The sequence below is a fragment of the Siphateles boraxobius genome, unplaced genomic scaffold (assembly GCF_051911475.1).
Source record: "Siphateles boraxobius isolate OS27281-9 unplaced genomic scaffold, OSU_SipBor_1 30, whole genome shotgun sequence".
Taxonomy (NCBI): Eukaryota; Metazoa; Chordata; class Actinopteri; order Cypriniformes; family Leuciscidae; genus Siphateles; species Siphateles boraxobius.
In genome coordinates, this window is record NW_027508920.1 from 1,684,734 (window position 1) to 1,700,000 (window position 15,267).

A 15,267-nucleotide genomic window follows, 5' to 3' on the forward strand; every position below is an offset into this window, starting at 1 on the left:
TTAATATGAATATAGATTATAAATAATAAAACAAGATTACGTATATAATTTTTGTTTTATGATTTATTTTGTCATATATTATGGAAGCCCGTTTCCGCCATAGTTGAGAAAAAAAAGATAATCTAAGTCATAATAATGAGAAACCTTCTCAATATAATGAGATACTAAGTCATAATTATGAGAAACTTTCTCAATATAAATAGATACTAAGTCATAATTATGAGAAACTTTCTCATTATTATGAATTAGATAATCTTTATTTTCTCAACTATGGTGGAAACGTGCTTCCATACATATTAACTCTACCTGTGATGTGATTAGGAAGATGTAGATGAGTAAAGTCAGTAAAAAAAAAAAAAAGAAGTCACAGCAGCGCCGCTTGAATATTTCATTTACAGCGCATGCGCAGCCAGCACCAATCGCATACCATTGCGTCAATATTAGTCGCCTCGGTTTTACGTATTCGTCATATGTGTACGACATTTCAGATATTTGAGAAAATATCGTTATGCTGAACTGTAGTACGTAGTAATAAATGACAATCAGAGGCATCATAACACTCTATCATCTTTAAACCGGCACCAGAGTTGCAGCAGCTAACGTTACTCTGGTTCATATGATCGCTGAGCGGTGCTATATTAGACCGGCGGCATGAATCACGGGTACAGTAACGTTAATAGACGCGGTCGGAGAGGAGGGGGTCGGCGGTTCGGAGATGGAGGTCCCAAGTGGGATGGAGGGGCTGGATCCAGTGGGGGTGCAGGATACCCGAGGAGCTCCGACTGGGACTCAAGGGAAGAGCAAGGATATGGAAGGGGACGAGGAGGAGGAAGAGGCAAACATCCACCCCATTTAAAGGGTCGAGAAATTGGACTGTGGTATGCCAAATGGGGCGGCATTAAAAGATCTGAGGCAGAGAGGAAATCTGTAAGTAGTAGACGGTTACAATGATGTCAGATTGTTTGTTTTTAAAATATGTTGAATTATACTAGTACTTGGTAATGTGTTGTCTGAGATTGACAGCTATATGAGTGAGTGGCATAATATTGATGTTTGTGAGGCATTTTATTATGGGCGATAAAAATGTACACAACATTTCTGAACTGAAATAAACACCTTTTTATTATTAACCTTATGCAATTGTGGCTGATTTCCATCACCACTTGGTCAAAGTCATTCTAAAAAGTTGTAATAAATTAAGATTTTGTAAGAAATTCATAATTGAGAGCAATTTTTGTTTGTCTACTGAACAAATTTCAAGCATTTAAGCAAAAGTCTTTAGATCTAATGGATTAAGATCATGAGAAAGTCGAATGTGCTGAAACATTTGTTGGGTATATCAATATAAAGTTTATGAGTAGTACCATTTTGTGCAACACTATTTCAAACAGTCTGGGAAAATGTTTATTTGACCAATCAATAAGATATGATATTATGAGAATGGTTGACTGAGAATGGTTGTGTCATTTTAGAGGGCAGTTGTTCAGATGGATGAATCACGAGAGCAACACATTACTCAGTTGCTGAATTCTGTCCAAAGAGATCCGGGCAGAGACGGACATCCCTCCATGTCTCAGAGCTGGAGGGTGAAGGAGGAGCCCAGTGGCCACAGGTGCAAAACAATATTGTACAATCATCTGGTTCCACATAGTCATTGAAATCATGGACCTGTCAAGGTATTTTAAAATTGTGTTTTCCATAATTATGCTAAATGAAATTGTGTCTGCATTCCAGTTACTTTGACGGAGATGATCCCCCGGAACCGCAGAACATTGTGAAAGTGCCAAAATTTGAGCCTAAAGAGGAGAAACGGGAGGATGAGCTGGGAGCAAATGTGAAAGAGGAGCTTAATGACGCTGACCTGGAATACTTATTCCAGGATGTTGTGCGGACACCCTCCCTGGATGAGGAGCTTAAAAAAGATCAGGAGAAGAAAAAAGATAACGCTAGATACATTGATATGCTGGTGAGACGGACAGAGAACTATTCACTAAACCTTCATGTGACAAAAAAAGAAATGCACTTTTGCCCATAACTTTGTTTTAATGTGGCATTTCCTTTTTCAGAAATTCAGAGAGAAGCTACCTTCTTATGGGATGAGAGAGGTAAATGTCAGCTTTTGTGATTCATATACAGTTAAATCACTGTAAAACACTTGGCAGCTGTGGTTGCCAGAAATTCACAGTAAAAATACTATGACAATGTTTACATTTTTACAGCATGCCTGTATATTTTATAACTTAACTTTATAAGTGGTATAATGTTAATATACCTACTTTAACTACCAAAATCTGCCTTTTGTAAGGCAAGGCAAGTTTATTTATATAGCACATGTCATACACAATGGCAATTCAAAGTGCTTTACATAGAAGAAATTAAAATAATCAAAAGAAATCAGAATAATTAAAACAGTTTAAAATAAAAGATAAAATACAGAAATAATCAAATGAAATCAGAATAATTAAAACATAAAATAGAATACAGTGCAAACAGTCGGACGAACAGTGGCACAGTGCTCTTTCAGTAAATGCACAGTTAAACAGATGTGTTTTGAGTCTGGATTTGAATGTGACTACTGTAGGAGCACATCTGATCTCTTCTGGAAGCTGGTTCCAGCTGCGGCTGGCATAGTAGCTAAAAGCAGACTCGCCATGCTTAGAGTGAACCCTTGGTATTTCTAGCTGATGTGATCCCAATGATCTGAGTGATCTGTTGGGTTTATATTCAGTGAGCATATCTGCAATGTATTGAGGTCCTAGGCCATTGAATGATTTATATACCAGTAATAATACTTTAAAATCAATCCTAAATGTAACTGGCAGCCAGTGTAAAGACCTGAGGACTGGTGTGATGTGTTCATATTTTCTGGTTCTGCTCAGAATCCTGGCGGCAGCGTTCTGTATGAGCTGTAACTGTCTTATGGTCTTTTTGGGAAGGCCAGTGAGGAGTCCATTACAATAATCCACCCTGCTGGTGATGAAAGCATGCACAAGTTTCTCTAAGTCTTGACTGGAAACAAAGCATCTAATTCTTGCAATGCTTTTCAGGTGATAGTATGCTGATTTAGTTATTGCTTTGACATGACTACTGAAACTAAGGTCTGACTCTAGAGACACACCCAGATTCCTGACTTGATTTTTAGTTGTTTGACCCCTAGACTGAAGGTATGCGTTCACCTTGAGAACTTCATCTTTGTTTCCAAACGCAATGACTTCAGTTTTGTCTTTGTTTAACTGAAGAAAGTTTTGGCACATCCAATTGTTTACTTCATCAATGCATTGGCAAAGGGAGTCAATGGGGCTTTAATCGTTAGGCGATAGGGCTAAGTAGAGCTGTGTATCGTCTGCATAGCTGTGGTAAGCAATTTGGTTCTTTCTCATTATTTGGCTCATTAGGAGCATGTACAGGTTGAATAGGAGTGGCGCAAGAATTGAGCCTTGAGGGACTCCGCATGTCATGGATGTCCACTCAGACTTATGATCTTCAATAATCACATAATAACCTCTCCCTACCAAGTATGACCTGAACCATTTTAGGACTATCCCAGAAAGCCAGACCCAGTTTTCCAGCCTGTCAAGAAGTATGTCGTGATCGACAGTGTCAAGTGCAGCACTGAGGTCGAGTAGTACCAGCACTGATAATTTGCTTGTATCAGTATTTAAGCGAATATCATTTATTATCTTTATGACCGCTGTCTCTGTGCTGTGATGCGGACGGAAACCAGATTGAAAATTGTCAAAGTATCCATTTGAGCTTAAGAATTTGTTCAGCTGATTGAAGACAACTTTTTCAATGATCCTGCCTATGAAGGGAAGATTTGAGATCGGTCTATAGTTGTTTAATATGGTCTTATCAAGATTGCTCTTTTTCAGGACGGGCTTGACAACTGCAGTTTTCAGGGAGTTCGGAAAACTCCCAGAGAGAAGTGAGCCATTTACCACTTCTAGGAGATCTGCTTCTAAGCTGTGTAACACATTTTTGAAAAAAGATGTGGGAAGTGCGTCAAGGGCGCAGGTTGATGTTTTTAGGTGCTGTACGGTTTCTTCGAAAATTTTGCCATCAATTTCTTCGAAATCAGACATAGTGACTACTTTCTCAGGCTGTTGTCTGATCTGCCTGACCCCAGCGCAACTCAAGGATGAGCTGATCACCTTTCTGATATTATTGATTTTCTCAGAGAAGAAAGAAGCAAACTCACTGCACTTGCTCTCTGAGAGCATTTCACTGGGAATCTGGCTTGGGGGGTTTGTCAGTCTCTCTACAGTAGCAAAAAGAGTGCACGTGTTGTTTATATTGCTGTTTATAATATTCAAGAAGAAAGTCTGTCTAGCTTTGCCTAGTTCCTTATTGAAAGCATGGATGCTGTCTTTGTAGATGTTATAATGGACTACAAGTTTTGTCTTCCGCCACATGCGCTCTGCTTTTCTGCATTTTCTTTTCATATTTTGCACAGCTGTTGAGTTTCTCCAAGGTGCTTTTTGTCTGCCACTCTTCCTGACTTTCACAGGAGCAATATCATCAATTACACTTTTAACTATTGAGTTAAAAGAATCAAGGAGAGAATCAACAGAGTCAGCAGATATGCTTGGTGTTAAAGATATAGCCTTCATAAATAGTACACTAGTGTTCTCATTTAAGCATCTCTTCTTGACAGACACGGATCTAGCTTCAATGGCAGGAGAGATCAATGTATCAAAGAAAATACAAAAATGATCAGACGGTGCTACGTCCTTAATAACAATCGATGAAATGTTTAGACCCTTACTGATAAGTAAATCTAGAGTGTGTCCACGATTATGTGTGGGTCCATGTACATGCTGAGTCAGATCAAAAGTTTTGATTTCTTTTGCCATATTGGTTTCTGCATTATCTATGTGAATGTTAAAATCTCCAGCAATGGCAAAGCAGTCAAACTCTGAGGAAATTGTTGATAACAGTTCTGTAATATTCTCAGCAAAAGTTGGAGAGTATTTTGGAGGCCTGTAAACAATGATAAGTAAAATGCGTGGAGCACCTTTTAACACAATACCCTGATATTTGAAAGACGGGTAATTCCCAAATGATATTTGCTTACATTGATAGACATCTTTATAAAGAGCAGCTAAACCTCCGCCTCTTCTGACAGCTCTGCAGACACTCATAAAAGTAAAGTTAGTAGGGGCTGTTTCATTGAGGACTGTTGCACTGCAGCTGTCTTCTAGCCAAGTTTCATTTAGCAACATAAAATCCAGGTTCCAGATTTTGGTTATTAAGTCGTTGACTAGAAGTGATTTATTTTTAAGTGAGCGGATGTTTAAAAGTGCTAACTTAACAGTCTTACTTTTTGTCCCCACAGCAATCTTAGTTTGGCGTGTAATAGGCACCAGATTAGATGGGTTTGCTGTCCGGCTTTTGAAGGCCTTAGACTTTCTATCATGTAATCGAACAGCAATAGAGAAAGATACAGCCACACTGGGTTCCCGCTTGTTCTGTAAACATTTGAGAAAGTTATTGTTATCATAGCGGGGACCCGACACATATCACTGAGAGCTGGTATCAGTTGTTTCTGGTTCACCTCGAGCCGCTGGAGGAGGGTGTGGGCCCTTGCGCTGTGGCAGAGGCCGAAGAACTCTCACGGGAGGAGGGGGAGGGCGAGCTGGGCCCGCAGGCTTTGTTGGTTGCGGGGCCGGCCGTTTTTTGGTTGGTATCTGGGGGCTTGCAGCAAAAGAGTGGGATAGTCTAGTTCCAGCAAACACCAGTTGTTCCATTTTCTCTGAGAAGCACAGAAGTGGAGATGCTGAAGAGATGGAGAACGTGTCCGGTGAGGGCGGCTGTTGCTCTGGTGTTATTGGAGGCTGTAATATGCTGTCCTGGTTTCCCTGGCTGTTTTCCAGAAAGTCGTCCTTGGATGCTGAATCTTGGAGCAGTGCTAGTATGTCACAGTCAGTCTGTGGTGAGCTCTGTGGGCTGGGCTCAGCTGAGATTGTGTCCGTGAGCAGAGGTTGTTGTGGCTGAGTGGTGTTATCATTGTCCTTGTGTGATGTGTCAACCGTATGTCCATTCAGGTGCTGAAGTGAAATCCTGTGGTCATTCATACTGTATCCAGGTGTGTGTGTGCCAGTCAGGTTGAGTGGATTGGCACACATTGCAGAAGGATGACGGAGGGAGAAGTAGATATTGTCCTTTAGCACTCTTGAACCAAGTTTGTTTGGGTGGTGGCCATTCTGTTGAAACAGTTGCCTCTGACTCCAGAAAAGATTGAAGTTGTCAATGAAGTTCATTCCTTTTATATTGCAGGTTTTTTGCAGCCATGTATTAAGCCCAAGCAACCGTGAAAACCTGTTTGTTCCTCTTGCTGGGAGTGGTCCACTGATGAATGTTTGAACTTTAAGTCTTTTAAGTGTTTCAAAAAGTTCATTGAAATCCTTCTCAAGGAGTTCAGAAATTCTTCATGCCTTAAAGGTGCAGTGTGTGATTTTAGCGACATCTAGTGGTGAGGTTACGAATTGCAACCATCAAAAGTTACATGGCCGACAGGAAGTGATGTCGTCGTCTGAGACAGCAGAGAGTGGCCAGTTAAGCAATGAGGTTTCTTTACAAAGATGAATTAAGAAATTATCTTTACTTTATTATTCAGTAAAACGATATGTTATTGCAAATAATATTGTTACTTGTTCATCATTGTGTCAGTGTTTTATTCACTTTAGCTAGCTTCTTTGCATGAAGTACAACATAATGCTGTCGGCTACGGTAGAAACATGACGACACAATATGTCGACCTCCATAGAAGGGGGTGCCCGCGGTTATGGAGATATAAATGTCTCATTCTTAGGTAATAAAAACATAACGGTTCATTATGCAAGGTCTTTATACACCACTGAAAACATATTTATGGATCTTAAATTGCATTTCTGTCAATAGATCCTCAGAAATATTACACAATGCACCTTTAAAATAGCTTAAATGTAACTCAATACCCTTGCCTCATTTTATATATGTGGTTCTATGAATATGCAAATTAGCCCCACCTCCATTCACTCACACCAGCTCAGAGATCCACTTGTTGACAATCACACGTTGTCGTGATTGGTTACAGTGTAGTTTGTGACGTCAGAAACACCAGTGATTTCAAACCGCATTTTTGAGACCATCTTTGGTTCACTGCAGTTTTCAGTGGGAAGAAGATACTCAGCAATGGTGGTGACTTATGAATTTGCCCGTGGTTTGTCTGAAAGCATATTAAAAACATTACATAGACATATGAACAACATTTAAAAGCTTGATTTTCACCACAGGGGGACTTTAAAATATACCGATAATCACCACAATAATACAGATGGCACAATAGAAAAGCGAAATGATGAATCAGAGTTAACCATCTGGGGACCAAAAACGCGCCTCCGCGTTTTGCTCGTTTTTTTTTTAGCATTGTAAAATAAACTCAAAATGCACTGTTAATTTTTATCTTTCATTTTCGTGTTATACATCAATCGATCCTGTTCAGTTTCTATTTTTTTCTGTATACTCACAATAAAAATAAAGTGTTTTGCTTTTTGCCAAATAAAGAAAAATTAACATTATGTGAGTTCTGCACTCTCTCTGTCAGTGAACTCCAATTTGAAACGCGTTCGAAAATGATCTGTAACTCCGCGAAAATTCAGTCAAACATACCCACTGGCATAAAGCTTGAGATCGCATCTTTTAAATGAAGTAATTTATATAAAAAACAAATATTCTCAGCTTCTGTAATCTGTATGAAAAGAGAGCGATTCCAGTCGAGCTCATTACGAGCTCATTAACTTTAATCAGTGGTGGACAGTAACAAAGTAAATGTAATTCTTTACTGTACTTAAGTAGCTTTTTTGCGTATCTGTAATTTACTGAAGTATTTAAATTTGGGGAGACTTTTACTTTTACTCCACTACATTTCAAAGTCAAATATCTTACTTTTTACACTACTACATTTTCAAAATCAGTCGTTCCTTTTTATTTATTAGTGGATAAAAACGTAACTGGTCAAACGAGCCACCAATCCGAGTACAGCTCGGGTACACCAATCCGAGTACACCAATCCGAGTACGCGCGCGCTTTGTTTTGAACTACTAAGTGCGAACCAGGGGTGCGTTTCCCAAAAAACAACTATGGTCGCAAGTTCCATCGTTACCAATAGAGTTCAATGGAAATTGCGATCATAGTTGGCCAACGATGCTTTTTGGAAACGCACCCCAGAGCCGTTATGAGAGTTGTGAACATAGACGGTTGCGACACAGTAGCTGTGTGCGAAACCGCTCACTCGTTCACTCATTCACTAATCCCTATATAGTGTATGGCATTTGAGTGCAATATATCTGCAAGGAGTGAACAAAATGAAGTGAGTGAATTCGGTTAGGTGTGTGTATAGGCTATATATATGTACACAGGCGTAATTTCCTATGGGGACAGGGGAGGACATGTCCCACTTTTCAAAATCCCCTTTGTGTGTCCCCCACTTTCATGTTCGTTGTTTATGATTTATTTATCCGCACGCCATCATCGCCACGGAGGAGCAGGAGATAGCCTGTGCCGATGCGCGCGTACGCGTCCAGGTATGTCGCGTCCACAACATACTTTAAACGTCCACAATCTAAAAATAGCTCACTGAAAGTTCTAATGAGCAGGTATCGCGTTGGTATTCAAGGTATCGGTTTTCAAGGGCAAAAGAGAACTGGATTCTGGTGCGCTGTCTGTGTGTCGTGTGCATGTGCGTTAGGACAATCCAGTTCTCTCAATCCAGTTCTCTTTCGCGCTTGAATAATAACACACACATTTATGCCAATATGTCAGTTTTGTCAATTGTATCCTCCCAAGAACAGTCTTAAATTAGTTAAATCAAATCTTAACTGAAAGTCAAGAGTATATGAGAAAATTAAATGCGTAAGATCCTGTCATCAGCGACAGATCTTAAAGGGACAGCAGCCAATTCTCTCTGTCAGTAAAGTTAGCCAAAGAAGAAAGGGGAACAGAGCAAATTACTCAGTGATCTTGTCTAAAGAACGTTTGTAGCTTTAATAAGGATTAATCTATATTTAATTTATAATTTATGCAGTGCAGACTATTTGATAACCTTATTTCATTTCTGTATATTTCAGGAAGTGCACAGGTAAATATGACATTTATTATGGGTTTATGTGAGGATTGTTTAAAGTTCACTTTAATTAAAAGTTGTATTATTGAAGCCTAATAAATGTTTCAAATTTCGGCGGGGGGGATATTTTCATTTGGGACATCAGTAGCTATATTAGTATCATACTGGCCTTCATACGATACTGGCCTTCATTCATAAAAATATGCTTTTAAACAATTATTTAAAATATACTGTCTTTATGTTGTTTTTACATTACAGTGTAAATTGGGTCTCACATAATTTCAATTTTATTTTTTCATTCATTTTAACATTTTTGACTTTATAAAATTATTCTCTCAAGTCTTGGCAATCGGCCCCTTTTAAACAATAAAAAAGTAAGACATCTTTTTGTTATACATAGCTTAGTAGCCTACTTTTATTTTCGGCAGAATTTATCATTATAATGAACTTTTTGATTGGATTTTGATAATCAATTTATTTCCTGGATTTTGTCACCATAGTCCCTAAATGTATGTAGATGCAGGTAATGGGATTCAAAATGAAAAAAAAAGTTTCCCCATTTTGTGTCCCCCCCACTTCCCAAACCAAAGTTACACCCTTGTATATGTGTATATATATTTAATGGTGTTGTGCAGGTTTATGTGAATGTATCATAACTTTAGAATGTTAATAATTATGACCATACGCTTGAGAAAAATATATACAGTAAATACTGTAAATGGGACCTTATACCTTATGGGAACAGTCCCCTCCCCTCAAATTAAATGCACAAAAAATAGATTCAATTCAAATATATATATATATATATATATATATATATATATATATATATATATATATATATATATATCTGACTAATTAATGTCATTTTGTTAATAGATTAGTGTGCCAAGAGTGACATTAGTCTTCACGTAGACTGAGCTAAGCAAGAGTCTTGTGACAAATTATAATAGGACATTATAGCCATAAAAAAATCATACTTGGATACTTAAGTACATTTGAAGGCAAATACTTTTGTACTTTTACTCAAGTGAATGTTTAAAGGCAGCACTTCTACTTTTACTTGGGCAATATTTTACCTTAAGTATCTTTACTTTAACTCAAGTACATGGTATGTGTACTTCGTCCACCACTGACTTTAATTCGTTCACGCCTACTCACGGAGCGCGCTATTCATTGTGCTTTGCAAAGGACAGCTTGGAAAAATGCAGGACACACTTTGGAAATGCCCCCGTCCCACCCACTTTTCAAAACAAAGAAAATGTACTCCACGCTCCTTGTTTAGCAAAGAGCGTGTTTAGCAGTTGTATGTACAATAACATTACGATGTCCAGCAATCGATTTAAATAGTACATTGGGTATAATTTGGTATATGTTTGGTATAGGTTTGATATATGTTGTTTGTGGTGAGAATTTTCACGTGAATATGTTCTATCCCAGGGATGCAAACAGCGCGCTTTTCGGCGCCTCCCGCTTTTTTCACGTCAGTTTGGGTGACAAAGTCATCTGAAGTCACTCCATAGCTTATTGTGAGGGACAGAAGTCTATTTACATCATTAAAGTATACGGAAACTCGTTTTCCCTCCTCTTTGGCTGTCAATCATTCTCCATTCATATTCAAACAGCGCGCGCGCCTCTTGGATGCACGGTGAAACTCTCTCCAATATGATATATTCACATTATAATGCATGATCTGTAGATAAAAGGCTGTAGATTTGCATAAAATTACTTTATTTTGTTGGAATTTGTTGCTGTTTTTAAACGACTCACTACCGTGTGCTTGTTAGATCGCACACATCACAAGGACTATGAATCGGCATCAAACGCACAATAACTGGAATTTAACTGTGAAACAAAGGAACAATTCGCAATAGGATTTGTGCGCTCGACATTTCTTCGCTTTGTGACGTGAACTTTTAAATGCGCACTTATGCAGCGCAGCGCTGGACACTGTGACTCCATGTTGCTTTGAGCACATCATTCTGCACCCGCGAATCCTGCGACGCGCATGCACGCTGTGTGCGCTCTGTTTTTCATCTTATAATGGGTTTGCACACTGAAATATTATTAAAAGCCAATATATTTTGTTATACCTAGCCTGCTCAATACATTTAAAATAAGCATAATTTAATTGTATATTATTTCTTTGTAGTGTAGGCTATATATGCACTTTTGAATTCTTGACATTAATATATAAATATAAAAATGTGAAAATTATGATTGCCTGATTGAATTTTATAAGAGAACTAATAGTAATTTGTTTTTAACAACATATTTAGATTTTATAAAATTACTGTGCAGATTTTTTCAAGATTTACATTTTGCTGCTGATTTATAAACTCATTAAGTTTATTAAAAATTCATAATACATTTATGTAATATTTAAAGGTGTTAACTGTAATCTTACACTGCAAAATGATAATTTACAAAGGATTAAATTCATCACAACTAGAAAAAAAGTTTGATGAGACAAACTTTAAGTTGGCTTGAGAAAGCCAGACCAGAGAGTTTGAAGAAGTTTAAAATAATTTGAAGTTTGATAGATGGATTAGTTAGAAAGAAAGAATAGTTAGAAAGAAAACGATATGTTAGAAAGAAAAGAAAGATTAGTTAGATAGATAGAAAGATTGGTTTCAATAAAAGAAAGATTAGTTAGAAAGAAAGATTAGTTAGAAAGAAAGAAAGAAAGATAGATTAGTTAGAAAGAAAGAAAGAAAGAATTAGTTAGAAAGAAAGATTAGTTAGAAAGAAAGAAAGAAGAAAGATTAGTTAGAAAGAAAGAAAGAAAGAAAGAAAGAAAGAAGAAAGATTAGTTAGAAAGAAAGAAAGAAAGAATTAGTTAGAAAGAAAGATTAGTTAGAAAGAAAGAAAGAAAGAAAGAAAGAAAGAAGAAAGATTAGTTAGAAAGAAAGAATTAGTTAGAAAGAAAGATTAGTTAGAAAGAAAGAAAGAAGAAAGATTAGTTAGAAAGAAAGAAAGAAAGAAAGAAAGAAGAAAGATTAGTTAGAAAGAAAGAAAGAAAGAATTAGTTAGAAAGAAAGATTAGTTAGAAAGAAAGAAAGAAAGATTAGTTAGAAAGAAAGAAAGAAAGAAAGAAAGAAAGAAAGAAAGAAAGAAAGAAGAAAGATTAGTTAGAAAGAAAGAAAGAAATAAAGAAAGAAGAAATATTAGTTAGAAAGAAAGAAAGAAGAAATATTAGTTAGAAAGAAAGAAAGAAAGAAAGAAGAAAGATTAGTTAGAAAGAAAGAAAGAAAGAAAGAAAGAAGAAATATTAGTTAGAAAGAAAGAAAGAAAGAAGAAAGATTAGTTAGAAAGAAAGAAAGAAAGAATTAGTTAGAAAGAAAGATTAGTTAGAAAGAAAGAAAGAAAGAAAGAAAGAAGAAATATTAGTTAGAAAGAAAGAAAGAAGAAAGATTAGTTAGAAAGAAAGAAAGAAAGAATTAGTTAGAAAGAAAGATTAGTTAGAAAGAAAGAAAGAAAGAAAGAAAGAAGAAAGATTAGTTAGAAAGAAAGAAAGAAAGAAAGAAGAAAGATTAGTTAGAAAGAAAGAAGAAAGATTAGTTAGAAAGAAAGAAAGAAAGAAAGAAGAAAGATTAGTTAGAAAGAAAGAAAGAAAAAGTAAAAAAGAAAGAAAGAAAGAAAGAAGAAAGATTAGTTAGAAAGAAAGAAGAAAGATTAGTTAGAAAGAAAGAAAGAAAGAAATATTAGTTAGAAAGAAAGAAAGAAAGAAAGAAAGAAAGAAAGAAGAAATATTAGTTAGAAAGAAAGAAAGAAAGAAAGAAGAAAGATTAGTTAGAAAGAAAGAAAGAAAGAATTAGTTAGAAAGAAAGATTAGTTAGAAAGAAAGAAAGAAAGAAAGAAAGAAGAAAGATTAGTTAGAAAGAAAGAAAGAAATAATTAGTTAGAAAGATTAGTTAGAAAGAAAGAAAGAAAGAAAGAAAGAAAGAAAGAAGAAAGATTAGTAAGAAAGAAAGAAAGAAAGAAAGAAAGAAGAAAGATTAGTTAGAAAGAAAGAAAGAAAGAAAGAAGAAATATTAGTTAGAAAGAAAGAAAGAAAGAAAGAAAGAAGAAATATTAGTTAGAAAGAAATAAAGAACGAAATAAAGAAAATGAAAGAAAGAAAGAAAGAAAGAAGAAAGATTAGTTAGAAAGAAAGAAAGAAATAATTAGTTAGAAAGAAAGATTAGTTAGAAAGAAAGAAAGAAAGAAAGAAAGAAAGAAAGAAGAAAGAATAGTTAGAAAGAAAGAAAGAAGAAAGATTAGTAAGAAAGAAGAAAGATTAGTTAGAAAGAAAGAAAGAAAAAGAAAGAAAGAAAGAAAGAAAGAAAGAAGAAAGATTAGTTAGAAAGAAAGAAAGAAAGAAAGAAAGAAAGAAAGAAGAAAGATTAGTTAGAAAGAAAGAAGAAAGATTAGTTAGAAAGAAAGAAGAAAGATTAGTTAGAAAGAAAGAAAGAAAGAAGAAAGATTAGTTAGAAAGAAAGAAAGAAGAAAGATTAGTTAGAAAGAAAGAAAGAAAGATTAGTTAGAAAGAAAGAAAGAAAGAAGAAAGATTAGTTAGAAAGAAAGAAAGAAAGAAGAAAGATTAGTTAGAAAGAAAGAAAGAAAAAGAAAGAAAGAAAAAGAAAGAAAGGAAGAAAGGAAGAAAGAAAGAAAGAAAGAAAGAAAGAAAGAAAGAAGAAAGATTAGTTAGAAAGAAAGAAAGAAAGAAGAAAGATTAGTTAGAAAGAAAGAAAGAATTAGTTAGAAAGAAAGATTAGTTAGAAAGAAAGAAAGAAAGAAAGAAAGAAAGAAGAAAGAATAGTTAGAAAGAAAGAAAGAAGAAAGATTAGTTAGAAAGAAAGAAAGAAGAAAGATTAGTTAGAAAGAAAGAAAGAAAAAGAAAGAAAGAAAGAAAGAAAGAAGAAAGATTAGTTAGAAAGAAAGAAAGAAAGAAAGAAAGAAGAAAGATTAGTTAGAAAGAAAGAAGAAAGATTAGTTAGAAAGAAAGAAGAAAGATTAGTTAGAAAGAAAGAAAGAAAGAAAGAAAGAAAGAAAGAAAGAAAGAAGAAAGATTAGTTAGAAAGAAAGAAAGAAGAAAGATTAGTTAGAAAGAAAGAAAGAAAGATTAGTTAGAAAGAAAGAAAGAAAGAAGAAAGATTAGTTAGAAAGAAAGAAAGAAAGAAAGAAGAAAGATTAGTTAGAAAGAAAGAAAGAAAGAAAGAAAGAAGAAAGATTAGTTAGAAAGAAAGAAAAAGAAAGAAAAAGAAAGAAAGAAAGAAAGAAAGAAAGAAGAAAGATTAGTTAGAAAGAAAGAAAGAAAGAAGAAAGATTAGTTAGAAAGAAAGAAAGAAAGAAGAAAGATTAGTTAGAAAGAAAGAAAGAAAGAAAGAAAGAAGAAAGATTAGTTAGAAAGAAAGAAAGAAGAAAGATTAGTTAGAAAGAAAGAAAGAAAGATTAGTTAGAAAGAAAGAAGAAAGATTAGTTAGAAAGAAAGAAAGAAAGAAAGAAGAAAGATTAGTTAGAAAGAAAGAAAGAAAAAGAAAGAAAGAAAGAAAGAAAGAAAGAAGAAAGATTAGTTAGAAAGAAAGAAAGAAAGAAAGAAAGAAAGAAAGAAAGAAAGAAAGAAAAAGAAAGATTAGTTAGAAAGAAAGAAAGAAAGAAGAAAGATTAGTTAGAAAGAAAGAAAGAAAGAAAGAAAGAAGAAAGATTAGTAAGAAAGAAAGAAAGAAAGAAAGAAAGAAAGAAGAAAGATTAGTTAGAAAGAAAGAAAGAAAGAAAGAAAGAAAGAAGAAAGATTAGTTAGAAATAAAGAAGAAAGATTAGTTAGAAAGAAAGAAGAAAGATTAGTTAGAAAGAAAGAAAGAAAGAAAGAAAGAAAGAAAGAAAGATTAGTTAGAAAGAAAGAAAGAAAGAAAGATTAGTTAGAAAGAAAGAAAGAAAGAAGAAAGATTAGTTAGAAAGAAAGAAAGAAAGAAGAAAGATTAGTTAGAAAGAAAGAAAGAAAGAAGAAAGATTAGTTAGAAAGAAAGAAAGAAAAAGAAAGAAAGAAAGAAAGAAAGAAAGAAGAAAGATTAGTTAGAAAGAAAGAAAGAAAGAAGAAAGATTAGTTAGAAAGAAAGAAAGAAAGAAAGAAGAAAGATTAGTTAGAAAGAAATAAAGATTAGTTAGAAAGAAAGAAAGATTAG

At 34.8% G+C, this 15,267-nt stretch overlaps 1 protein-coding gene across 2 annotated transcripts in view; it reads left to right on the forward strand.

Annotated features, from left to right (window-relative positions):
- Positions 1-433: 433 nt before the first annotated feature.
- The window catches only part of dhx36 (DEAH (Asp-Glu-Ala-His) box polypeptide 36), a 146,415-nt gene continuing 131,581 nt past the window's right edge, over positions 434-15,267 (forward strand). For both annotated transcript variants that reach the window (XM_077248126.1, XM_077248127.1), the window contains exons 1-4: positions 434-927; positions 1,473-1,612; positions 1,735-1,966; positions 2,067-2,105. In XM_077248126.1, coding sequence (XP_077104241.1) covers positions 652-927; positions 1,473-1,612; positions 1,735-1,966; positions 2,067-2,105 — 687 coding nt within the window. In that variant the 5' untranslated portion in view covers positions 434-651. The remainder of the gene's footprint in view (positions 928-1,472; positions 1,613-1,734; positions 1,967-2,066; positions 2,106-15,267) is intronic.